The 26,889-nt window shown below is 33.2% G+C and overlaps 1 protein-coding gene across 10 annotated transcripts in view; it reads right to left on the reverse strand.

The window, feature by feature from the left end:
- CACNA2D1 (calcium voltage-gated channel auxiliary subunit alpha2delta 1) overlaps positions 1-26,889 on the reverse strand; it is a 487,462-nt gene that overhangs the window by 50,380 nt on the left and 410,193 nt on the right. For 6 of the 10 annotated variants that reach the window (XM_032276450.1, XM_032276451.1, XM_032276449.1 and 3 more), the window contains 7 exons: positions 13,747-13,825; positions 12,793-12,842; positions 11,490-11,579; positions 6,442-6,519; positions 4,539-4,613; positions 4,187-4,261; positions 80-136 (listed from right to left, as the gene is read on the reverse strand). In XM_032276450.1, coding sequence (XP_032132341.1) covers positions 80-136; positions 4,187-4,261; positions 4,539-4,613; positions 6,442-6,519; positions 11,490-11,579; positions 12,793-12,842; positions 13,747-13,825 — 504 coding nt within the window. The remainder of the gene's footprint in view (positions 1-79; positions 137-4,186; positions 4,262-4,538; positions 4,614-6,441; positions 6,520-11,489; positions 11,580-12,792; positions 12,843-13,746; positions 13,826-26,889) is intronic. The other 4 variants (XM_032276453.1, XM_032276455.1, XM_032276454.1 and 1 more) reach the window with 1 other exon arrangement.

Raw genomic sequence — 26,889 nt, forward strand, 5'->3', positions numbered from 1 at the left:
TTTAAGAACAAAAGCTTAATCTCAACTTGGATTTAGCAAATTTGAAAGCACTGTTAAGTCTACCTTCATTCACAGTTACCTGGACATTGGGTCTCCTTTTTCTTAAATTAATTGTTGGTATACCTACACCAATAGGCTGAAGCAACAGAAAAATGATAATTCATCATACTACGTATGAGCATAGGTAAGAGTTCTATCCTATAATCAATTATCATCATATATTCCCTTGACTGGAAACAAGTCTAAATGATATACTTAGAATTCAAAATATTTGGTAGGTATGGAGCTCATGAGTCAATAAAAATTTAAAAATATCTTCAATGAATAAAAACAAATGGTTATTTTTAAAGCAAAATGGCTATTATTTTTTATTTGAAAAGTACATATTTGGGAAGTGGGAAAAATAGTTGTTTGTCCCAGGTTACTTTTCCATCTATTGACCAAAAAAAAAAAAAAAAAAAAAAAAAAAAAAAAGAGAGAGAGAAAGAAAAGAAAAATAGCAGCAATTGTTAGAATTTACATGACCCAAATATAAGTATTTTTAATGTCCATCTCTCAATTCATATGTTGAAATCATTATCCCAGGAAAAGATGGTATCCAAAGGCCTTTGGGAGGTGATTAGGTCCTGGTGGGTGGATCTGTAATGAATGGGATTGATGCCCTTATCAAAGAGGCTCTAGAGAGAGACACCTCTCACCCCTTCTTCTCCATGTGAAGTTAGAGTGAGACTATGGCTGTCTGTAAGGAAGCAGACCCTCACAGAACACCAATCTGCCCATGCCTTCGTCTTGTACTTCTCAGTCTTCAGAACTGTGAGTTACTAAATTCGGTTTACAAGCCACCCAGTCTATGGTATTTTGTTATAGCAGCCTGAATGAACTAAGACAAATCATATGAAACAAACTGTGGCTTTGTTTTCTGAAGTGATACCAAATGTATCTGTGGAACTAATGGAGAATGTAACCATAACTGTAGATTTATTTTAAATATTAACTTCTAAAACATAGATTATGCACAATTTCCTATATATATGTTTCTTAGAATTGAACAAAATGAGATATCTAATTAAGTAGACCTAAGCTGGTTATTTCAATGACACAAAATGGAAGAAAGGTAAAATGCATTTTGGAATAAAGCAGAATACATAATTCAACATATGTCAAACTGTGGTCATGCTGGTAAAAGTACATGTTGAGAAAATATGTTATGAATCCATAAAAGATTAAATATGTGAAAAGTTCACAGCTATTTTATTTAATGATATTCTGGGATTTTTAAAGAACACTCATTTTTCTGTAAAAAAAGAACCTCAGTGAAATATTTTGAATTAAGGTTACAACATCAGGAAAAAAACACAAGGCACTGATCAAGGAATACTTGCATAACTTTATACTTTCACCTTGTTAAATAATAATAGCTGCTATAGACATAGCGTTATTTTTCTTCACTTATTTTAATGAATTTCTGATAAAAATAATTAAGATTAATTTTCAGTATACTGTTACCATATGTTCCTTTGTATTTGTCAATTTCTAAAACAGTTATATTATAGTATCCTTTTATGAGGTCTTGTATCAATAAGACCTCATTTATTAGCTTGACCCCTTAACCACAAAATGGAAATCATAATATTTACCGAGTTAATGATGAGAATTCACAAGCATATTTAATTGAAAAGCATGAATTTCAGAAATAAAGAATAAATTGATGTTCAGAATAGTTTCTTTTTCATGGTGTTCTGAAACATTTTTGGAAATGTTTTTCTGTTATATATTAATATTTGCTTTAATCAAATTCAAATATAAAGATATGAAAAGCTAATTTATAATCTGTAAGACAAATATCAATTGGGCTTTAATGAAGATTTCTAAAGAATTTATATTTTCTTTGTAATTTTAGTGAATTATTTTAAATATGAGCCAAATACAGGTTAATGTCATTCAAACAGTAATATATTCTACATAAATATTGGTTATTAGTAGGAGAATGTAGAAAAGGAAAAAACCTTCAAATTATTACTTCTCTTTTACGATGAAAACCACCTAAACTGTTACAGCCATTAGATCGTAGATTTATACATATATCCATCAGGCATGCATTATTCTCTTTATTCTTTTTGTCTATGATATATTTTAGTTCCTAAGCTTTATATTGATAAAAGTAGAAATTCTTCATACCATTTATCACATTACGCTTTTTTCTTTTCTTTAGAGATGGAGTTTTGCTCTTATTGCCCAGGCTGCAGTGCAATGGTATGATCTTGGCTCACTGCAACCTCTGCCTCCCAGGTTCAAGTGATTCTCCTGACTTAGCCTCCCAAGTAGCTGGGATTGCAGGCACACACCACCATGCTCAGCTAATTTTTGTGTTTTTAGTAGAGATGAGGTTTCACCGTGTTGGCCAGGCTGGTCTGGAACTCCTGCCCTCAAGTGATCTGCCTGCCTCTGCCTCCGAAAGTGCTGGGATTATAGGCGTGAGCCCCTGCACCCGGCTCACATTATACTTTCACTGCTTTTGAATTACTTTAGTGAGGGAACTATAATTCAAAATACATTGGATATACAAAGCCCAAACAATAATACTGCAAAATTATAAAAAATTTTAAGAAATGAAACGGTAAATTTTCAAACTGTAGCAAAATCTTAGGAAGATTAGCCAAACATAAATTACTCTTTTAAGAGGAATTTAACAGGATATGCTTTTAAAGAGTTGTGATGGTTTAATAATAATATGAAAAAGTACTTATGCAACATTCATATAAAAATAACAATCTGGCCAGGCACAGTGGCTCACACCTGTGATCCTAGCACTTTGGGAGGCCAAGGCAGGTGGATCATGAGGTCAAGAGATCGAGACTATCCTGGCTAACACGGTGAAACCTTGTCTCTACTAAAAACACAAAAAAATTAGCCAGGCATGGTGGCACATGCCTGTAGTTCCAGCTACTCGAGAAGCTGAGACAGGAGGATTGCTTGAACCCAGGAGGTGGAGGTTGCAGTGAGCTGAGATTACACCACTGCACTTCAGCCTGGGTGACAGAGTGAAACTCCGTCTCAAAAAAAAAAAAAAAAGACACATTTAAACATAACTAGGGTGATCAACAGTTACATGCACTACAAATAATTATATAATAAATTTTATATGGAAATAAGTTCTGAAGTCAGAAAAATTAAATGGACATTAGTTATAAAATGTAATATTATTTAATGTATTAAAATATATATTATATTTAATGCATTTTTGTATTCAATATCAATAGTTCTTTTATGGATTTGAACAGTATTTAAATGATACAAATTTGTATGTGTGTATGTTCGCACACGTGGTATATTCTAATATATGACTAACATTAAATATTCATGACTCGGGAGAAAGAAGTAGTATGCCTAAATCTGCATGGTTTAAAGGATCTTCAATATTATCTTCAAAGTTAAACAATAACTAAATGGATGCTTATAAAGTTACAATTAAAAGACTGATTAATTTTATTTCTAGATAAATAAATTTTGCTGTTAATTGCTCTGCAAAACAGTTCAAGAGTCAAATGAGATATTTATTTTCATAAAATATCTGGTACCTTGAGAAAATAGGCATAAAAATTAGGAATAATATGGTACATCTATGGCATTTTCTCTCTTTCAGATTAACTTGCTAATTAATAAACGCTTCCTATTTCTAAAGCCCATGACATGAATTTTACTTATTCAATCTCTTACATCTCTTTACAGGCCTATCCTAAAATAGAAAGAGAAACATTCTAGGAGACAGAAAGCCGAGTTAATTACCAGAAGAGAAGGGTAACAGAAAATGTGGTCTGGACAAAGTTGAACATTACTAATATTTATCAGGTTCACACCCATCCATGTCTAGAGCAGTATCTTTTATTATCTTACAGCCTTAAAATCAAAGTCAGAAGTGGGATGCATGAAATTGAGGCTTACGAGGTGATAATGGCTGTCTTTGAAATAGAAATATTAGTGCAGCTAAATTGGTAACAGAAAATGAAAACTGCTTTCCCACTTTCGTATATTATAATGTGTGGTTTTGCCATCTAAGGGAGCCACATTACACACTGTACTTTGATATTTAGTGTTATATAGCAAATTTTAAAACAACAATCCTATTAAGAACATTAATCATTAATTTTACACAACACTAATCACTTTAAACAAATTATATACCTACCTTTGGCTGAAGATTTGGATGTAATAGAACATAACCATTAGGATCGATTGCAAAGTAATAGCCATTGGGGCACAGCTGGGAAAAAAAAAAAAAAACCTTAGGTATCCCTGAGTCACAATTAGAAATCTATGCTCTTTAAAATATATATATTAATGTATTAAATATACATTTTACAGCATGTTAAAGGATAACATGGTATCATTTTATTTTAGAGATGCTTTTAACCACTTAGTTCCTTTGCTAAGATAACTGCCTATAGTTTTTGAGAATTACTTAAATACTTTATGGCCAAGCTAAGTTAGTACAGAGTTCTTAACTTGAAACGTTATCAAATGAGCAAATTTCATCTTACTGTAAAACGTGGTGTCAGTCTTTTAATATCTTCCAAAGATACATCTACTCCCATTACACCAAGGATCAGCTGGTTCTATAATGAGAGCAAAAATGGCATTTTATATCAAAAATTTACATATCTTTACATAATTATCATATTCTCATCTTTTGCTTGCATTTTGGTTATATTTGATATTAGCTTAAATGTATATATAGGGTGAAGCACTCTTGGTGTCAATTTACAAGGATTCTCAGCTTTGTTTTCCACAACTTTATCATCATCATTTAACTTAGCAAGAAAATCTAGATGATTGAGGCTAAAATATATAAAAGACACATAAAAAGTTTTGACACTTCTTGCACCCTTTTCTTCTAATATTTATTTTCACTGCTATTGTACAGTCAGCCCTTGTTGCTGTGTGTCTATGTGTGTGAGTTTTTATTGACTTTATGGTTTACTGTAATCAAGAAACCACAAGACCAAGACTGTCCAGCTTAAAGATTATACAATATAGAATAAGAACACATTGGATTTTTGCTGTTCATAGTTCCTGTGTATGTAACTATCCTGAAAGTATGTGACATTATTGGTTATAAAATCCTCAAAACACTATTTCTAGTTGCTGCTAATAACTTTTATATACCAAGCAACAGGCATCATAGGTTTAGTTGCAAGTAGCAATCATCATCATTTTTGGGACATAAAGATGAAAATTGTGTTAAAATTTTGAGCTAAAAATTACTGTTTCAAATAGAATTATATAAATAATAAAATAATAAAATTGAAATGTGCTTGCAAAAAAGTTATCAAATCTAGTAATTACAAAAACACTTAAACTTTGTGTAGGTACAGACAGAATAAGAAAGTTATGTCAACAACTATGCTCTTTTCCACCAATCGATCCTAGTCTGAGCAAAAACTCCCCAACTGAAGCAATCCCTTAGTTCACAGTGAGGTTTGTGAACATGTATTAGAAAGAGAGAATACTCCTTTATGAGTTACAATATTTAGAACCTGCAGATAGTTAGGAATGGTAATGGGCCCCAAAGAGAAATAACTGTTTTCTATGGCTACCTTATTAAAATAAGGAGTTCAACGGAGATATATAATAACTGATCTAATAATGCTTAAGTGCAACAGACTTCATGAAACCATAAACTGGAAATAAACATCCATTCAAATCAGGAATATCACCTACATTATAAAATCAGTTTCTAGTATTAAAAAAGTCTTAACCTCAAAATCTCAAATTCCTGAATCAAGCTAAAAAACTGGAAAGCAACCCTATTTAAAATCTAAAGCATTTAACAAATAAACAATAATATACTTATTTTTAATACTTTTAAATAGACATTTTATTGCATTGACAATATAACCAGTGCTATAAAAATTAAGCATTCTATGAAATTGTTTTTCCTGTACCTTAAGAATAGAAAAAATAAAGGGAATATTAATTTAAATCAGATACTTAAGTTACAAGATAATTTTTAAAAAGCTATTGTTTGAGAGTTGGGGAGGAATGATTTAATAAATATACCAATGTACACCTGATACAAACATCACCATGCTTTTGGTCTTTGGGTTTTTCTAAACTCCATTAATATCTCAGATGGATTCTCAAAATGTGCACACAATATTACTGTCCATTTATCATATAATTACTCCCAGTCTGACTTTGTGTTCTCATCAGGCCACAGTTAAGTAGAGCTAAGCTGAATCTTGGCTCTAGGGCAACAGAGAGTTTGACCTGCATTTCCTTTTTCCCAGGTGGTTATCGCATAGGCAGCTGTTGCCTTTGACCTCTGGCCTCACAAGACAGTTACACTGCATGTATTTTCTTATGGAAATATCTTATCCATGTTGGGCTCCAACGTCACAGTTTGTCATTTATTATTATTAATTTTATCAATTAACTTTTAACCTTTAAGTTTGTCTTATTTTCAAATTGGCCGGTTATGTTGAAGACCGGAAGAGTTCCAGTAATGACAAGTCCCAGTTCCTAAAAATAGATTCAGAGAGAAAGGGCAAATTAAAATTATAATTTAAGATTTGTCAGAGTGCCTTTGATATCTGCGACTACATTTTATATTACTTTATAAAGAGCCACAAAAACTAGTAACTCATTTTGAATATCTATTAACATTTATTTTTAAAATATCAAAGAAAATATCTTGGAAATGGTTAGGACCTATTAGGCAGCTATCGAAGCATGCAACTTTTAAAATAATACTCTAAGATAACTTTAAAAATAGTCAACTTACACAAATGGTCAACAGCCTGTATGCATTTCAGTAACCCTGTGTCCTCTCCCTTTTTCATAGTGATAGTTCACCTAATATCAGGGCCTCCATAAGCAGAGTGATAATAAAATATTATTTTAAGTGATTTATTTAGCTTCCCTTTTTGTAGCCTCATTCTTAATTTTTTGTGCCCTAAACCAAAGACTTCATGCTAAATGACAAATGCGCAGTTGAATAACCTGATAAATAAAGGAAACACTCTATTGATACTGCATATCTGGGATATTCTAAGTAAATATTATACTCTTCAGAAGAAGCAATACTACTTCTAAGTAGCCCCCAAAATAAATAGTACTTTTGGGGGTCAGGTGCAGTGGCTCATGCCTATAATCCCAGCACTTTCGGAGGCCGAGGCGAGCGGATCACAAGGTCAGGAATGGAGACCATCCTGGCTAACACGGTGTAACCTTGTTTCTCCTAAAAATACAAAAAATTAGCTAGACATGGTGGCACACGCCTGTAGTCCCAGCTACTCGGGAGGCTGAGGCAGGAAATTGCTTGACCTTGGGAGGCGGAGGTTGTAGTAAGCCGAGATCGCGCCACTGTCCAGCCTGAACAACAGAGACTCTGTCTCAAACATAAATAAATAAAAATAGTACTTTTTGACAAAGTAAAATGATGAAAAAAAGACAACTGCAAGCATTAAATATAAAAGTCTAGTTTGAAGACTTTAAAATAAGAGAAATAATGCCATCCTATTAATCGGCATATAGATCACTGACTATATTAAATGAATCCACAGAGATTAGTTGAAATAAATTGATATTTTCAAGTCAGAGTTTGCTTTTATTACTAACATCTATATCCATTATAATTTTTAACCACTATTTCATGTCAAAACTACATTTTTAACAAAATCACTTTAAAAAATAATTTTAAGTTATTGTTTGAAATTTTGAATTTGTTTAAATGAGAAAATATTATTAATCTTCTCATGAAGAATGATTCCAAATCCAAATCTCATGAACTCTGAACCGAGTTCTGGAATCAGAACCAAGTTCATAAAGTTGGATTTGGAATCATTATTCATTTCAACATTAAAAATATTTCTTAATATCAGAGAGCAAATGTCTTATGTAGGTTGTGGTTCATAATTGGGCACACAGGGGGCCCAAATTCAATCAGAATGATGAGAGAATTGAGGAGGAGAGACAATAATAGAGAAGCTTCCAGCAGACCAAAATAACAAATTATTTGCAACAAATAAAATTAAGGAAACAACCATACATATTTTGGTGCATGCGTTCCCACCCAAATCTCGTGTTCAGTTGTAGTTCCCATAATCCCCACGTGTTGTGGGAGGGACCCAGAGGAAACTGAATCATGGTACGGTTTCTTCCATGCTATTCTCGTGATAGTGAGTAAGTTTTCACAAGATCTGATGGTTTTATAAGTGGCTTCCTCCTTCGCTCAGCACTTATTCTCTCTCCTGCCGCCCTGTGAAAAGGTGCCTTCTGCCATGATTTTAAGTTTCCTTAGGACTCCCCGGCCACATAGAACTGTGAGTCAATTAAACCTCTTTTTTTTTTTTCATAAATTATCCAGTCTTGGGTATTTTTCGCAGCAGCGTGAGAATGGACTAATAAAACGATATATACATGTTGGCTCTTTATCTAAAGTCCTAACCAAGAACATTAGACAATGAAACATCCTTAATTAATTATTTCCAAAGAAAATCTCCCACCTCAAGAATAGTCAAGCTATGATTAATTCATAAAACTGGTATGCAAAAGATAATTCAGTAAAGATTTGGTGAAGTGTCTATTAGAGTTATAATCTGTATGCATAGTTTTAAAAAGACTACCATGGTTTAAGTCAAGGTATATATGGATGTAATTGTTTCCTTTGCATTACTTTTGCATTTATACTGCATACCATAATTTGCTTCTGAACATGGTAAAATATACCCTAAAGTGAGTTACTAGATTACTAACATATTAGATTTAAGATAATTATGAATGAACTCGCTGGGGCCCAAGTTGAATTTTTTCTCCAAAAAATTCAAGACCAAAAATGTGTACTCTACTTCTGAGCACTGTATATGTCTCTAGAAAATAAGACAGAAATAAAACAATATTTTTCCACTCTGGAATTAAAAAAAATATTTTCTAGAGCCCACCTCCTGTCACATCTCTTTTTATAAAGAGCCTCACTTTGTCTCCTAATTAAAATGAACCCTCCATAATATTGTCTTAGTCTGTCCTTATCCCCCCTTATCACCAAAAATGGCCAAGATACCATTCTTTTGATACACTCAGTACTTCCCCAACTTTTATGCTATGCCCCCTTTCTGTGGTTTCACTTTTCACTACCAATTGCAAAAACCTTACACTAATATGATCAGCTAAAATGTCTCCATTTTCTTAAGCACAACCCACTTTGCCCCAAATATTGTCTTCTTTATTTTAAAGTCAGAATTCTTTTTCTTGTTATATCCATTATATTTGGTCTTGAAATATATTTACCTTTTCTTTTTTAATGTAACTTTATTTTTGACCAACATATATTGTTAATCTGCTATGTGGAGAGACAGATAACTAGGAGTACATGAGGGTCACTTTATCATCTTCAAACCAGTAAAAAGAATGCTGTAAGTGTCCATTGGATAGCAAATTCATGTGTCCCTTTTTTTTTTTTTTCCAGCTTATAGCATAGCACATTTAGAACCAACACTTCCTCCTAATGTCATTTGTGCTATCAGTAAGAACCTTACCAGCAATGCAGACATGCTGGTTAATGAACTTCCAGTCAAAGGAAACACAACAGGGCATAATTATTGACTCCTCCTATCATACACTGTCCTGTGATGGATTTGGAAAGCGCAACATTTTGACCATGGCTTTAGATCACTATGTGACCTTAAGTAAATATGTGATGTCTAAAAGGAGCACTGGACAGTAATTTTAGCTAGGGCTTGAGGTAAGCAAGCTTCTTTTTATCTTTCTTAATGTGCAAGGCTGCTGTTAATAGTGCCTATTTTTCTTCTAACTTCCTGTATATGTTTATTTTCTAAAAACCAAATGATAAGTAATTCTAAAAGGACTGCATTTTGCCCTACGGGTTCATCATTACATTTAGAAAAGTAGTAACAACATATCATTGAACTCCAAGTAGGGAAAAGGGTTACTGAATCAGCATTTATTTTTCAGGTCTTATTATTTTGATTCTCTCCAAATATATTATTTCAGTAAATCATTAATAAAATCTTCTCATTAAGACTAACCATATGAATAAAGCTTAAGTGCGATTATTATTTATAACTTTCATGTCAAGAAAGTAAAAATTACATTAAAAAAATTTTCAACTTTGGCCCTATCAACATTTTTGGAGGAATAATTCTTTGTCATGTGTGGTAGGCAGTTTTCCTGTGCATTATACGATGTTTAACAGCGTCCCCAGCCTCTATCCACTCAGGGATGTCCAATCCTTTGGCTTCCCTGGGCCATATTGAAAGAATTTTCTTGGGCCACACATAAAATACACTAATACTAAAAATAGCTGATGAGATTTTTTTTAAAAAGCCAAAAAAAATCTCATAATGTTTTAAGAAAGTGTACAAGTTTGTGTTGGGCTGCATTCAAAGTTTGTGTTGGACTGTCCTGGGCCATGGGTTGGACAAGCTGGCTTTAGATGCTAGTAGCAACCCCTGCCCTCAAGCCATGGCAATCAAAAACATCTACAGAGTTTTTCCAAATGGTCTGCGAGGGGCAAAATGACCCCCTTGTTGAAAACCACTGCTTTTAAACACAATCTTTACTAAAATGCCAATTGTGCCACGGACAATTTAATATGTGTTTGCTATTTCACACCAGATTTGAATACCTCAATGACGTATGTCCATAAAAAGTCTGAAGTTGAATCTAGCACAAGAGATTATATTAATATATGAAGAAGTTTGTGATGATTTCAGTACAGTGTAAATATTTGCCTATCTAATTGCATGTAATCCTGAGTTATAGCAGATCCAGCTATAGTTGTGGAGGCTAGACATGCTTCTACTAGCTCCTCTGCTTTAAAAATACTTTCTTCAAAATTATTGTTCAAAATCTACAATAATAGATTCCAGTTCACAAAGACTTTCAGCATTTTTTAGATTAAAAGTTTAAAAACTTATAGAAATGTCCATGTATTCAACATTCCAGGTTGGAAATTCTATATATATTTTTTTTCTTTAGACAGAGTTTTGCCCTGTCACTCAGGCTGGAGTGCAATGACACGATCTCAGCTTACGGTAACCTCAGCCTCCCGAGTAGCTGGGATTATAGGCGCATGCCTCTATGCCCAGCTAATTTTTTTTGTATTTTTAGTAGAGACAGGGTTTCACCATGTTGGCCAGGCTGGTCTTGAACTGCTGACCTCAGGTGATCCTCCCACAGCAGCCTCCCAAAGTGTGGGGATTACAGGAGTGAGCCACTGTGCCTGGTCAGAAATTCTACATTCTTAATGAAGGGATCAAGCAGACAATAAACTAGCACTTTTCATTTGTAGTTTTCTACTACATACAAGTCTATGTTTTTATGTAAATTTCCTAAATTCTAGGAAGTAAGCTTGTGAAAGAAGAAATTTAGGGGAGGGTTTAGTGAAAAGGAAAATATAGATGTCATCTGAAAAGAAGCAGAAATCATCTGTGTGCTTTTGTTATGACAGTCTGAACAACTCAGCCTCTTACCAGTGCATCCAGGTACACATTTGTCCATTGGACTTGCTTAGCTTTGTCTCCTGCTAAAACCATTGGTCTTCCCAAAACATCCAAATATTCCTGTTTATGAAAAAAAAAAAAAAAAAAAAAAAAAAGTTGTGGTTAAAACTAGGAATGCTGTGAAAAAAAAAATTACCCAGGAAAAAATATTCTAAAGTTAAAATTAATATAGAATCAAAATTATTGAGATTGAATATACAATCAGTTAATTTCCATTTTGGGAACTCCATAAGTGGTATGTCTACATATTTTGAATCAACAATATTTGATTTATATTATTTATACAATATATCTACCCCAGTTTTTTTTCCAGCAATAATCAGAACATTGTTTTTCTGTGTTACAGCCAATGATAAGAGAAATACGTTCCTTGTGAATGTTTCATGTTAATCTAAACTATGTAAGTCTCTGCGATTTACTGCGTGGAATTGCACAAATTTAAAATAATAAAGCAGCCACATACTTTCTTTCATATCACAGATTGTTTGGCTGAAATTCAAAACTACATTTAAACACATCAAAAAATAAAGGAAATACGGTGCCAAATCTAGACATCAGACTCAAATGCAGCTGCTGTTTCATTTCAACATTCAATGTATTCAGTATTCATTTCCCCGAATGCAATGTTATTTATGCTAAATTTTGACTTTGTTTATTTTGTAGATCCTTAGCTATGTTTAAAACTGAGTAGCAATTTTAATAGTAATTTATGTTTATTTAAAAATATTTAAATTAACTTAATTACTACATTATACAAAAAGTTAACAAGCGTGCTTTCCACTGAATGATGTTAGAAAAATCATCTCCCTGTTGTAACTTTATTTTAGATAGATAAACAGATCCACAAGGGTTATTTGGGAGGTATTTAAGTTCCAACTAGGTCCCTGTTCAAATTGTCCAGCATAATTAGTGTTTAATTTTATACTTGGTATCTACAATTTGAAAAAATTTTTAAAAATTATTTGCAGTAGAACCAATTCAAATTACATGAAATTTATTGTTAGTAATTTTGATTTTATTTATTTTCTACCATGTTTTTAACATCTGACAATAACAATATACTCATTTTTTTAAACCAGAGTTTTGGGTATTTGAAAACACTTGCAATGTTAATGAAATAAAAACAATATATCACCAGGATACTCAGTGTTTTAATATAAGATTATAGATCTTTTCATTCTTACCAATTTTCTCCATATGGAGCATATTTAAACCAGAAGATAAATATCTTATACTTGAAAAAATAATTTAAACAAGTTTTAAATAATCATACCTGAGTATTGATTCTTATTGCACCAATGGAAGGAATTTCATAATAATAACCTGAAATATACATATTTTCATATATAAATGTTACTTTATAATAAATGGCCACAAAGTTATTTTATTTTATAAATATTTTATCTCATAGAGTATTTATTTTGAAAATAATATATTTCACTTCAAAACTGAGCTAATACTAAAATATCAAACTTAAGAAAATAATTAATGGATCTTCACAACAAACACACAGGCTTTGTGAAAAATTTCACTGCATTTCTTAGATACTGTAAAAAAGGTATTGTTCTACAAAGGAATAGGAAACATGGTGTCATTAAAAATATTTTTCATTGGAGAAATTATTAAAGATGCATGATGGATAGATAATTATTATGTGTATGTAAAATCTTTGCTTAAATATAACTTTCAGAATAAATTTAGTTTCTTTTTGTTGCCATGGTATCACAGTTCATTTTTCAAATTAACATATTTTTTTCTCAGTAACATCATTCTTTCTCAGTAAAAAGATAATATGAGCTCACAGCACAACATGTGAATTATCCTGGAATGTATGATATTTTTCAAAAACAATAACCACCGAGAGAAAAATATACATATGTCATACTCTCATATTTAAGCTTTACAAAATTCAGATAGGGTTTCATTCCTAATTTTTCATGTAAGATTATATCTGATATATATATACCATTAAGTATAATTCCATTTAATACATTATTTTATGAATGTGGAAATTAATCAGATGACTGAATTTTCATATAATGTAAAGCTAATGTCAGAATTTGTACATGTTTTCTCTATAGAAACATGTTCAGAATCTTACTCTTGCCTGAATCTTATACAAGTTAGCTACAGTCTTAGCTTATTTTAAATAATAGGTTCACTTAACAACAACTACCAAAATTCTTTTTCTTCTTATAAAATATGGTCAAGAAAACAGATCTGTTACCTTTGTTTTCACAGGCCATCCACTGAATAGGTCCTCTGTCATAATTGTGTTGGCCAACTGAAAACGTGAATACACGTACCTGGATGAATTGAAAAAGAGGTATTCTTTAGGCTGACTAAAATTTAATTGAATGGACAAACTGCCTAAAATTTCTGTTGAAAAGCATGTTTTCCAATTGATTAATATGATAAGAAAAACTGAGGCCAGTAAAGACTTCAGAAAGGCACCAGAGGAAAATCACATAACCTACTCTAAACATAGAAGTCAGTTGCTACACTTAAATTTGTACCTGAGTCTTCTGTTCCATATTCCAATCCTCAGGCAGGAGTATGACTAATGTTTCATTCATAGAAAATACATCTTTCATGGCTGAGTGTGGTGGCTCACACCTGTAATCCCAGCACTTTGGGAGGCCAAGACAGGCAGCTCACCTGAGGTCAGGAGTTTGAGATCAGCCTAGCTAACATGGTGAAAACCCTTTTCTACTAAAAATACAAAAAATTAGCCAGGCATGGTGGCACGCGCCTGTAGTCCCAGCTATTCCGGAGGCTGAGGCAGGAGAATCGCTTGAACCCAGGAGGCAGAGGTTGCAGTGAGCCGAGATCATGCCATTGCACTCCAGCTTGGGCAACAAGAGCGAAACTCCAACTCAAAAACAAAAACAAAAACAAAAAATAAAAGAAATCTTTCAGGTCCAACCTTACTTCGCCTATCTCACCTGGTTATAACATGTTATCTATATTGCTTGTCACTGCAAAAAAGTTTATTTTCCAATTTCATAGGTATGTGCTGATGAAAAAGTATACAGAAAGTTCATTATGCTTTAAAGTTGCTTAAGGCAATCAAACTTCGTGATGGTTTTGCTATTTTCACACCATGGAAATATTTAGGATGCACACATATGATTATATTGTTAGTATATTACTTATTTTCTCTAAAAGTTGGCTGACACATATAAATAAATATTCTAAGCTTCCAGGATTTTAAAATAGAAAGAGAATATTGACTGTTTCTAACATGCTATAAAGTATGCAAATATTTTAAAATCAGTTAAGAGTTTCTATAATTTAAATATGTACTGAAAGCCATTGAATTTAAATAGTGTAAAAGTATAGAAAGTAAGTTCCAAGATTCAACTTTTTCTTTCTTTCTTTTTTTTTTTTTGGGGGGATGGAGTTTCGCTCTTGTTACCCAGGCTGGAGTGCAATGGCGTGATCTCGGCTCACCGCAACCTCCGCCTCCTGGGTTCAGGCAATTCTCCTGCCTCAGCCTCCTGAGTAGCTGGGATTACAGGCACGCGCCACCATGCCCAGCTAATTTTTTGTATTGTTAGTAGAGATGAGGTTTCACCGTGTTGACCAGGATGGTCTCGATCTCTTGACCTCGTGATCCACCCGACTCGGCCTCCCAAAGTGCTGGGATTACAGGCTTGAGTCACCGCGCCTGGCCCGATTCAACTTTTTCTTAACAATTTTTACATATATTTATCTTTACTAATTTAGTAATTAAGTAAACTAATATGCTCAGCTCAACATTTTAGCTATTTCTAAAAATAGACATGTAGAAAATCACTTTTCCATGAGTTCAAATTCCAAATTGAACTATGTTAAGAGCTTTTCCCTAATTCATGTTGACTATTTGAGCTGACATTTTCTAATTGTTTTTATATCTTTTAACTATTGCACATGATTTCAGAGCACAAATCTCAAAAGAGATTTCACATATGTTCTCTGTTCTTTCATTGGACTTGGCCACACAGATCACATTATAACAATCCCTGCCCCCGAAATGTATATAGGGAAGCTTTGCTGTTTCATTTGTAAGGTTTTAGGTGAGCCACTCCTACGTCATCTAGGTTTGCCTTAGCTGGCTATGTAAGAGGCCCCATGGTGAACATAATCTGAGTTTTAAATATCTCAAATTGTAAGAATAAATGACTGGTTCTAAGTGAATGATAGAAGCTGTTTTTTTTTTTCTCTCTCAATCTATCTTCAGGAATTCCCAATCCAAATGCAATGGTTTCATTTTCTTTAATTCAACATTTGGCCCATTTCTGGGGTCTGTCTATAAATTTCAATGTAGTGTTACTGCTTACATAGGTGAACTTACTTCTCAATGGAAATATTTTTATTAGCAGGTTGACCACCCTAACTGATAATTCAATTTAAATCCCATATCCTAAACAATCATCAAATGAATTCAAGTCAGGAAAAAATGTTATCTCCTTCATAACTAACATTTAAACCCATACCTCAAATTTTCAGCCAAAGCATGGCTTTGTCTAGAAGTTCCTGTTACCACAACAATGATCTAGTAAAACATTTTTCATAAAATACTTTTCAGTAAAAAAAATAAACAAGACGAAATGAATCTTATATCTCAGGAAGCTAAGTATTTCTAATAACATCGACGCTACACCTAGATCAACACGTATGATTATCTGACTGATGTTATCATTCCAATAGTCCAAATAAACACTAGCCCAAAAAACAAAAAAAAGCTTGTTGCTTTATTTATTTTGCTATAAAAGTTTCACTTACCTTCCATGAGTTTCCTCAGAGGGAACCCTCAGAGGTTGTCAAAATTAAGGTATTTGGGATCAGGGCTGGTGGTAGTGCACATTCTGTCAGCTTTAATTATGATTTTTAAAACATGATAAACTCTTTTTTTAACCTCTCTTTGTTCTTTTTCTCGAGTAGGTTCTTGGCTACTTAAATGTAAACTGCATTAACTAACTGAATCATTCCCATATCATCAATGTGTGATTTGTACCCCTTTTCTCAATTTTCATTTGCCCTGTTGTAGAGATTTTTAAAGACATTATTTTCCTGAAATGTTATTCCAAGTGTTTACTAAAATCTTAATTACAAATGCAACCTTCTTTTTTATAATTTATACAAGTATCTTATCATTACAATATTTACAAAATTTAATAGATTATTTTTTATCTTCGGTTTATATATATGTATGTATATATACATACACACACAAACACATATGCACATATGTATTTAATGATTTTATAGATTATATAGATTATCTCAGAGCTTTCTCTAATGACCTTATAAATATATATTCAGTTGAGATAAAGTTTAATATAAGTCATCCAAAACTTAGGATCTATTGTAGTACCTGGTACATACATTCTTTATATGACAGTAAAAAATCAACATAAAAAAAATTTCATTCCCTAGTGCCACGCCATTGTTGAACCTGTCTTTTCTTTGTACATTTTAGCTAATTACCTAAGAATTTTAACTTCACTGATTTCATAAACATTCGCACTACATATTGTATAGTGCATATACACAATGTATTGATTAAATTTAAAAGAATCTTTGTGTACATAACTTTCCACTGGGAATTGTAAATGGTTTCACTCCTCCTATTCCATACTATACTACTGCCACCATGTGGAACAGTCAATGAACTAACTAAATTCCAATCTTAAAGTCCACAGAGATGATTCATATCCCACTTCTGATGTTTCTTTTTTACTCCTTAAACTTACAGTTCTTGTTTAGCCATAGTTTTGGAGTTATAGAAAAATAAAGTGATTATTTGAAATATGCACAATTCAAAAATTTAAGGTAAATTACATTCACAAAGATGTGTATTTGTAGAGTTCTTATAAATACATTCGCATAATGTTACATAAAACAAAATAACACACAAAATAACTCAAAATGCTTAACTGGTAGTCACACAAGCTAAATACTTCATCTTAACTCTCACTTAAGCAAATCACTTACATTAGAGCATGTCTACATCCTGGCTAAAGCAACTTTTGTAGAGAAAAATTTCTTTTTCTCTTGCCTAGTAGTACTTTTATAATCACAATACTAGGTTCATATAACAAATGCACATGAAATTTTCTCTTCTGAGTAAAACATTCCTAGAAAATTAGCTAAATGTTTCTCAACTAACATATATAACTTTAGATAGGCTCCTCTTTCAAAATGTTTGCTTCTATTACATTTTCATCATAGTCACACAAGACATATACAGTAACAGATGGTTTTGACAAATATTTTTCATAATGCTGAAGTACAGGTCTTCAACAGAAATACTGTGGGAAGCTAGTATTGAATAAACTTTGGATTGCGTTTTAAAAGTTCCAAGATTATACAATTTAGCATCTATTGTAGTGCCTTACTGATAAATGAAAACAAACATTTTTGTTAAATGAAAAACAAGTGAATAGACATATGAGTGGCTTCTGCTTCTTACCAAGGGGTCTAACCCAGACTTTGGTGTTATCCAACACATCAATAAGTTCATTACAGTACGTGGTAAGAGCAGCACCAAAACTGGGCTATTAGTTGTCTTGCATTTTACAATTTGGGCTGTTTCATTATACTTACATAATTGTACATTCTTAATCTTTTTATTTAATATTAAATAAGCAGACATGTTTACTGGAGTTAAACAACTTTTTAGGCAAAGTACACTTAGTACACTTATTTATATACTATATTATTCTTAGAAAATAAAAAAATGTCTTATAATTCTGGATTCATGTATAGTTATGTAAGTGTAATCATAAAAGCAAAAGTAATTTGGGGAACAGACATAATAAAATTAAACTTAAGGCCAGGTGTGGTGGCTCATGCTTGGAATCCCAGCACTTTGAGAGGCCGAGATTGGTGGATAACTTGAGCTCAGGAGTTTGAGATCAGCTTGGGCAATATAGCAAGACCCCGTGCCTACTAAAAATATACAAAGTAGCTGGTCATGGTGGCTCATGCTTGTAATCCCAGCTACCCTAAGGGGCTGAGGTAGGAGAATTGCCTGAATCTGGGAGATGGGAGGTTGCCGTGATCCTCGATCACACCACTGTACTCCAGCCTGGGCAACAGAGTGAGTGAGATTCTGTCTCCGGAAAATAAATAAATAAGCAAACAAACAAATAAACATTAAATTTCTGTGGCTTTTTAATAGTTATAAACATATAATTTTACTTTCAGTTGTTTCAAAAACTAATTTTCCTCTGAACGGAATATTATAATTCCAATAATTCAAAGTTGGCATTACAGTCCTGGCCTACTTGATTTGAGGAGACTTTAAAGTAATAGCAGTTTTGGCTATTTACAATGTGTTGCTGATTTGTTCCTTACATACCACTGATTTGTAACTTTATCCTGCAGTTCTGACTTCTGCTAATCTGTTTTTTGTTTTGTTTTGTTTTGTCTGTTGAAGATGAAAATACTTGACTTCAATTAAGAGTTTTTCCAAAGCCACAGGGTCAACCTATTTTAAAAAGCCATAGGAATTTGTTTCCCAGCAGAAACCAGTTACTGGAAACTGTCACCTCAACAATTTTCAGTTACCCAGAGTTCAACTGTAATTTACAATAGACAAATCTCCAAAGAATAATGGAAATGAGTCTATTAAGAAAGCCAATAAAACTAAAATAAAAACTTCAGCCTTTGAATCATGTTAGAAAAATGAAGTCAGAAATAGGTTTTATTAATCTACTCTGTATACTAAAATATTTGGCATGAAGCCTATGAAAATACTAGATTGGACTGAATATTTTAGGGTAAAATTCTACTGTGGTTTCCATAATTCACAAATACATCAGAATCCAGGACATTTCACTAGCCTGTATCTCCAGTTTTATAGAATTATGTAATAAATAAAAGTATCCAGATTCACCTTTCACACTTTATTTTATAAAGCCCAGTGATCTTAAAGGTACTTGCAGCCTGCAAAGTTTTGGCGATCCATCTTAGCCTGTGAAAGCTGTGAGGAGCATGTCCCTATGGGGACGTCTTGCTGTCTGGCTTGAAGGCAGGCTCCTGGGTGGGCAAACTATGATTAGCACAGCCACAGAGCTGCCCAGAGGCACAGACAGACGGCCAGTCAGGCACATTCTGCAGGAGGTTTTGGAATTCAGACTAGATTACCATCTTGACGCTGCCACTTAGTAGCCTCACGGCTTTTAGCAAGTTACTTTACTTTTCTAATTTTGATTTTCTTATTTCCAAAATGGAGGTGATGGCGATGATTATATTATTATACTAGTTGTAAATGAAACAGTAAATATAAAGCATTAATATATGGAAATTATAAGCTCAGTAAGTATTAGCTATGGCAATGAAGATGATGAAGATGACAATGTTGGTCTTTTACAGTCAAACTATTAGTATTCAATGAGGTAACATATTTCACTAGTAGGGTTTTAGCCTTTTATGCCTCAAAAAGAACTTAACACCTTCCTAGATGAGCAAATTTAATTTGCTTTATCATATTTAGCAACAAACTCTAATAAAAAGGGGTCAATATTTTCTAAATGCCATTATGTACACATAAGATACATTTATATGAAATTTTCTGTATTGCAAATTTATAAATATGGACAACAGACCTGCTAGAGAGACTGATGGAGACAAGAATTTAATCAATGTCTGTTCAATTTACTCAAGTAAATACAACAGAAAAATCGTTTTATAAAGGACAACAGAGTGTAGAAGTCATGTAAGTTTTGCATACACATTCACCAAGAATCAAGTTAATATTTCTCTTATGTTCTTACACGTGGGTGCATGACATACATATATGCTATTTTTAATTCATTAACTATAATGAATCATCCTTACATCATATTATAAGGAAGTAATTTGAGGCTTCCTTTTTCTTTATATGCATTTATAGTACTAGATAAAGGAAGAATAAGCTACAGGCCCATTGAATTTCCAAAAGGAAGAATAAGCTACAGGCTCATTGAATTTCCAAACAACTTGCAGTTCTGCAAAGCGTATTATCAGCTGAGAGATCAGAATATAAGCTGTATGGTGATTTATTTCAGGTGTTTCTCTCGGGAAATGTCAAATACTTCACTGACACTGATAATGAGAGTACTCATGAAAAATGATGTGTTAGACTGATTAGAGTGAAGGGAAAGATACCATCTTTACCGTCACTTGTTATGTACACTTAACTATTCCCTACTTATAAGATGCCATACATGAGAGCATGCATATCAATTTTATTTTACATTCCAATATTTAGGAAAAATGTTTTTAATGATTTCCTTCTGAAAGAAGAATAAAGCTATTTAAGTTTTCTAACATTTATGAATTTTGTATAGATCAGGAGCATATTTTTGCATATTTACTGATATGACCAACATATCTGCTAGTAATGAGCAACTACCATGCATCAAGTACTATGCAGTCGTTTAAGAATTCACTCCTATGCTTACAAATGTATACAACTACTTCGTGGAGCTTGTATTAGAGAAGGTGGCTCCAGATAAAAAGTGAACAAAGAATTAATTTAAAAATGGTTATCTGGGGAAAGAAAACCAGGAAGAAAGAGGGTGCTAAAATAGAGAATGATAAAAGGGATGTCTGGGGAAAGATACCACTCTAGAAAGGCTGAGGGAAAATCCCTCTGAGAAGATACTGTGAGCAGAGTTCTAAATCAGAGAAGAGGACCACAGAAAAAGTAGCAAAAAGAGCCTTTTGGGTGTAACATTTTAACACAAACAATGGGCAATCTCAATTCTAGGTAGTGAACTTTGCTTGAAATTTCAAGTGCCCTTTCTGTGCTATAAAGTTTACGTCATATCATATACTCTGTGTGTAAGGTAACACTTAACCTCATTTTTCATTCAGTTTGTTTTAGATATTAAATGAAGGACTTGGTAAAAATGCATTAAAGTCATAGTATTCAAAGCTGAAGATGTGTCTGGTAAAATATTTCTTAGTTTGGGGGATAAACTGACATTAATTTTACTCTATGAGAAACAAGTGTGAATAAATGTTATCAGAGACAGGAGCACATATACACATGTACATAAAACATATCTTTTAAATTGATGATCTCTCTGCTGGCAGGGTATATTACATTGTAGTTACTGTTTTCAGCTTCAAAGTAACTCCAGAATAAATGCTTGTTTTTTATGAACAAAGGTATGGCCCTATTCTAAAACTAAAAATTCAAGAAACTGTTGAAAGCATCAAAATATCTGAAATAAAAGTTTTCAAAAGTAATCCATTTGTTAAATAGAATTAAATGTTACAAGTTAAATGTTCTTCATTATCACATGTTTGAACATTTCCTCCAAAGGCTTTACTCTTGCCTGGTGAAGAAGCCAAGCAGAGACAGTAGATAATGCAATAAATTATTTCCCATGGATTATTTTCCTGTCTGTTGAAAAACTGACAATGCTCGCTCTAACTACATAAAACACACCTGCATATTCAGCTCTTTGTAACTTGGTTTAGATTTTATAAACTATTGACTATTTCTAGTTTGGATTTGAAAGCAAAATAGAGAAGACTTTCTCAATCATTTTTTAAAGTAAATTCTTTAAAATAAGTTCATTTAGGATAATGCATTGTCAAAAATGGATTTATTGCCAAATGGATTTATTATAATTTTAGCTGTGTATTCTTTATTTTGATAGTTATTTCAAATCTATATGCTTTTTTCTTATTTGTTCTCATTCAAATTACTAGTTTTGAAATTTTTCTTTTATTAATTTAAATTTTTTTTCATTTTTTAAATTAATTCTGAGAATTAAGGTAAGACTCAGAGAACTATTTCCTAACTGGCTAGGCAATCTTAAGTGTATGTATTGCTAAGCAGTCCCTTGACTATTCTATGGAAAATAAAATATTTTTAATTTTGCTAGCCCTGGGAATTATCTTTCAACTCTGTGTCTGGTTTTACTTTCCTTTATTCATTTGTTTGGACTACATGATAGAGTTCATTTCAGTTTTGGCACCATTTTTTAAGGAGGTCTCATGTACATTGGTGAGCCCTAAGGAATGGCATTGCTGCAGGTAAAGATTATAAAGTGAATGAATGTATTTTAATTTGGAACAGCTGTGTGAGGAGATTAACATGGATTCAGTTTTAAAGCTATACCTATCCATAATCAGGTAGATTAATTCCCAAGAGTAGTACATTTCACAAAAGAACTCAAACATTTTGTTCTAATTCTCAAACCTTTTGGCCTCATTAAATTGTGCTGTGTATCTGCTGCAGCCTCATTCATTAGCTCTCCAGTTGTACCTCATCAGGCCTACCTGGATTGCTCTGAATGATTTCTAATTCATGTGGATGAACTATGAATGTAAATGAAGTATTCTGCAGCCACATTAGTATTAAACAAGAGGCTTGGGGGAAAACAGAGAATTGGTTTCTTTTTTAAGCTTACCAAACTTCCTTTCAAGATGTAATTTTTCTGTATTTTTAAAGTTTTATTTTATTATGGTAACACAGCATGAGATCTACCATCCTAACACACATTTAAATGTACAATGTACTGCTAACTCTAAGTACAATGTTTACAGCCGATCTCTGGAGCTTATTCATCTTGCTTAACTGAAACTTTATGTCCACTGATTGGTAACTCCCTATTTCTCCCTTCTTCCCACACTGGCAGCCACCATTTCACTCTTCCAATCTATGAAATTGACTATTTTTGGTATCACATAGAAGTGGAATCATGCAATATTTTTTGTGACTGGTTTATTTCACTTGGTATAATATCTTCAAGGTTCATCCAGGTTTCCAAATATTGAGAATTTCCTTCTTTTTTATGCTGATTAGTATTTCATTGTATGTATACACCACATTTTCTTTATCCATTCATCTGTTAATGAACATTATGGTTGTTTACAAATCTGGGCTATTCTGAATAGCACTGAAATGAACATGGAAGTGCTCTTCAAGATCCTAACTTCAGCTTTTTTGAATAAATATCCCAAAGTAGGATTGCTGGACGCTATGGTTGTTATATTTTTAATTATTCGAGGAACCTCCATACTATTTTCTGTAGGTGCTGCACAGATTTGCCTTCCCATGAACGGTGTGCAAAGATTCCACTTTCTCCACGTTCTCCCCAACACCTGTTTTTGTTTCTTTGCTAATAGCCATCCTAACATGTTAAGAGGTGAAATCTTATTTTGGCTCTGATTTGTATTTCCCTGATGACCAGTAATGTACATTTTTTCATGTGGCTATTGGCTACCTGTATGTCTTTTCTCCAGAAACATCTATTCTGTTAGCCAGCAGGCAATGGATGGGAAGTTAGAATGTGTTTCTCAACTTATCCACACACATTTAAAGCCATATTTGAAGATGGTGAAAAATATATATTGTACATATGTACACTTTTTTATGTATATAAGCACTCTGTAAGTGCTTATATGTCCACATATATCCTTAGCATAAACAATTACTATGCAAATGCTGTTGTTTTAATAAAATACAAATACACTCAAAAGTATAACTGAATTAAAGGTGGTTGTCTGCTATCATTTATACTCATTATTAGTGGATAGAGAACATGCAAATACCTGTTCTCATTTATTTGTGGGATCTAAAGATCAAACTAATTGAACTTTAGGAGATAGAGAAGAGAAGGGTGGTTATCAGAGGCTGGGAAAGGTAGTGCTGGGGGTTTGTAGAGAGGTGAAAATGATTAATGGGTACAAAAAAACAGAATGAAAAAGACCTACTTTTTGATAGCACAAGAGGAATGGAGTAAATAATAATGGTACATTTAAAAATAACTAAAAAGTATAATTGGGTTGTTTGTAATGCAAATGATAAATGTTTAAGGAGATGGATACCCAATATTCCATGACGTGATGTGATTGCATGCCTGTACCAAAATATCTCAAATTCCGAGATGAACGTTTTATTCATTTAACAAGGTTTTCTCACACTAGAAAATGTGGGATGTCATTTAACTTGAGAGTACATATGAAATGTGGACAGCGATGTTTCTGGAAATTAATTCCCACTTGTCAAATTCAGAAACCTGTGTTCCATCTCTCTCTCAATCCCTCCTCTCTTAAAGATCTCTATCAATTATCCTTTCTCAGTTTTGTACCCATAAGCTTTCCTCATCTGAGTATCCTCTCATTCACCTTTAGCATATAATAATGTATAAGGTCTTCCACTGTAAAACAGTAGGCATATACTCATATATGTGTACAGGTATACCTCATTTTATCATGCTTCTTTATTGTATTTTTTACAAATTTGAGGTTTGTGGCAAGCCTGTATCAAGTAAGTCCATTGGTGCAATTTTTTGCAACAGTGCTGCTCACTTCATGTCTCTGTCACAGTTTGGTAACACTTAGAATATTTTCAACCTTTTCATTGTTATTATATCTGTTATAGTAATCATTATATCTTATATAGTGAATATAGTGGTATTACAGTGTAATCAGTGGCCCCTGAAGCTGGCAGAGGTTGGTTCGTGAGGTTTAAGGAAAAAAGGGATCTCTATAACATAAAAGTACAAGATAAAGCAGCAAGTGCTGATGTAGAAGCTGCATCAAGTTATCCAGAATATACAGCTATGATCATTGATGAAGCCAACTATAATAAACAACAGATTTTCAACATAGATAAAACAGCCTAGTATTTGAAGAAAATGTTTAGGACTTTCATAGCTAAAGAAGAGAAGCTATTGCCTGCTTCAAAGCTTCAAAGGACAGGCTGACATTTTTTGTTAGTAGCTAATGCACTGGGTGACTTTAAGTGGAAGGCAATGCTCTTTTACCATTCCAAAAATCTCAGCATCCTTAAGAATTATGCTAAACCAATTAGGCATGGTGGCTTACACCTGTAATCCCAGCACTTTGGGAGGCTGAGGTGAGTGGATCACCTGAGGCCAGGAGTTCGAGACCAGCCTGGCCAACATGGTGAATCCCCATCTCTACTAAAAATACAAAAATTAGCCAGGCGTGGTGGCACATGCCTGTAGTTCCAGCTACTCGGGAGGCTGAGGCAGGAGAATTGTTTGAACCTGGGAGTCCGAGGTTGCAGTGAGCCAAGATCACATCACTGCACTCCAGCCTGTGTGACAAGAGCATAACTCAATCTCAAAAATAGAAAAAAATAATAATTATGCTAAATCTACTCTTCTTGTACTCTATAAATAAAACAAGAAAGCCTGGATGACAGCACATCTGTTTGCAGCATGCTTTACTGAACATTTTTAGCTCACTGTTGAAACTTACTGTTAGAAGAAAATATTACTGCTCACTGGCAGTGCATGTAGTTGCCCAAGAGCTCTGATGGAGATTTACAAGGAGATTAATGTGTTTTCATGCCTGCTAATAGAACTTCCATTTTGCAGCACATGACTCAAGAACTAATTTTGACTTTCAAGTCTTATTTAAGAAACACATTTTGTAAGACTGTAGCTGCTATAGATAGTGATTCCTCTTACTGATCTGGGAAAACTGAACTAAAAACTTTCTTGAAATAATCCACAATTCTATACACCAATACAAACATTCGTGATTCAAGGGAAAAGATAAAAATATCAACATTATCAGGAATTTGGAAGAAGTTGATTTCAACCCTCATGGATGGCTTTGAGGGGTTCTAGCCTTCAGTGGAGGAATTAACAGCAGATGTGGATGTGGTGGAAACAGCAAGAGAACTAGAAGTGGACCCTGAAGATGGGACTGAATTGCTACGATCTCATGATAAAACTTGAACAAATGAGGAGTTGCTTCTTATGGATGAACAAAGAAAGTGGTTTCTTGAGATAAAATCTCCTCCTGGTGGAGATGTTATGAATGTTGTTTAAGTGACCCAAAGGAAATAGAATATTAGATGTACTTATTTGATAAAGCAGTAGCAGGATTCGAGAAAACTGACTCCAATTTTAAAAGTTCTGCATGGGTAAAATGCTTTCAAACAGCACTGCATACTACAGAGAAATTTTTTGTGAAAGGAAGAGTCAGTCAATGCGGCCAATGTCATTGTTGACCAATCTGAAAAGTTGCCACAGCCAGCCAACCCTCAGCAACCACCATTCTGATCAGTCGGCAGCCATCAATGCTAAGGCAAGACCCTCCACCAGCAAAAATACAAAGACTTGCTGAAGGCTTAGATGATCATTAGTGGTTTTTAAGCATTTTATGAATTAAAAAAGAGTGTATTCTTTAACTAAGGTATGTACATTTTTTAGACCAAATGCTATCACACAATTAAGAGACTACAGTATACAGTAAACATAACTTTTACACACACTGGGAAACCAAATATTTATGTCACTCACTAAATTGCAATATTTGCTTCATTGTGGTTGTGGTGATCTGAAACCAAACCCTCAACATCTTTGAGACATGCCTGTGTGTGTGTGTGTGTGTGTGTGTG

Source organism: Sapajus apella, unplaced genomic scaffold (genome assembly GCF_009761245.1).
Source record: "Sapajus apella isolate SASKATOON/1434 unplaced genomic scaffold, GSC_monkey_1.0 scaffold7, whole genome shotgun sequence".
In the NCBI taxonomy this organism is placed as follows: Eukaryota; Metazoa; Chordata; class Mammalia; order Primates; family Cebidae; genus Sapajus; species Sapajus apella.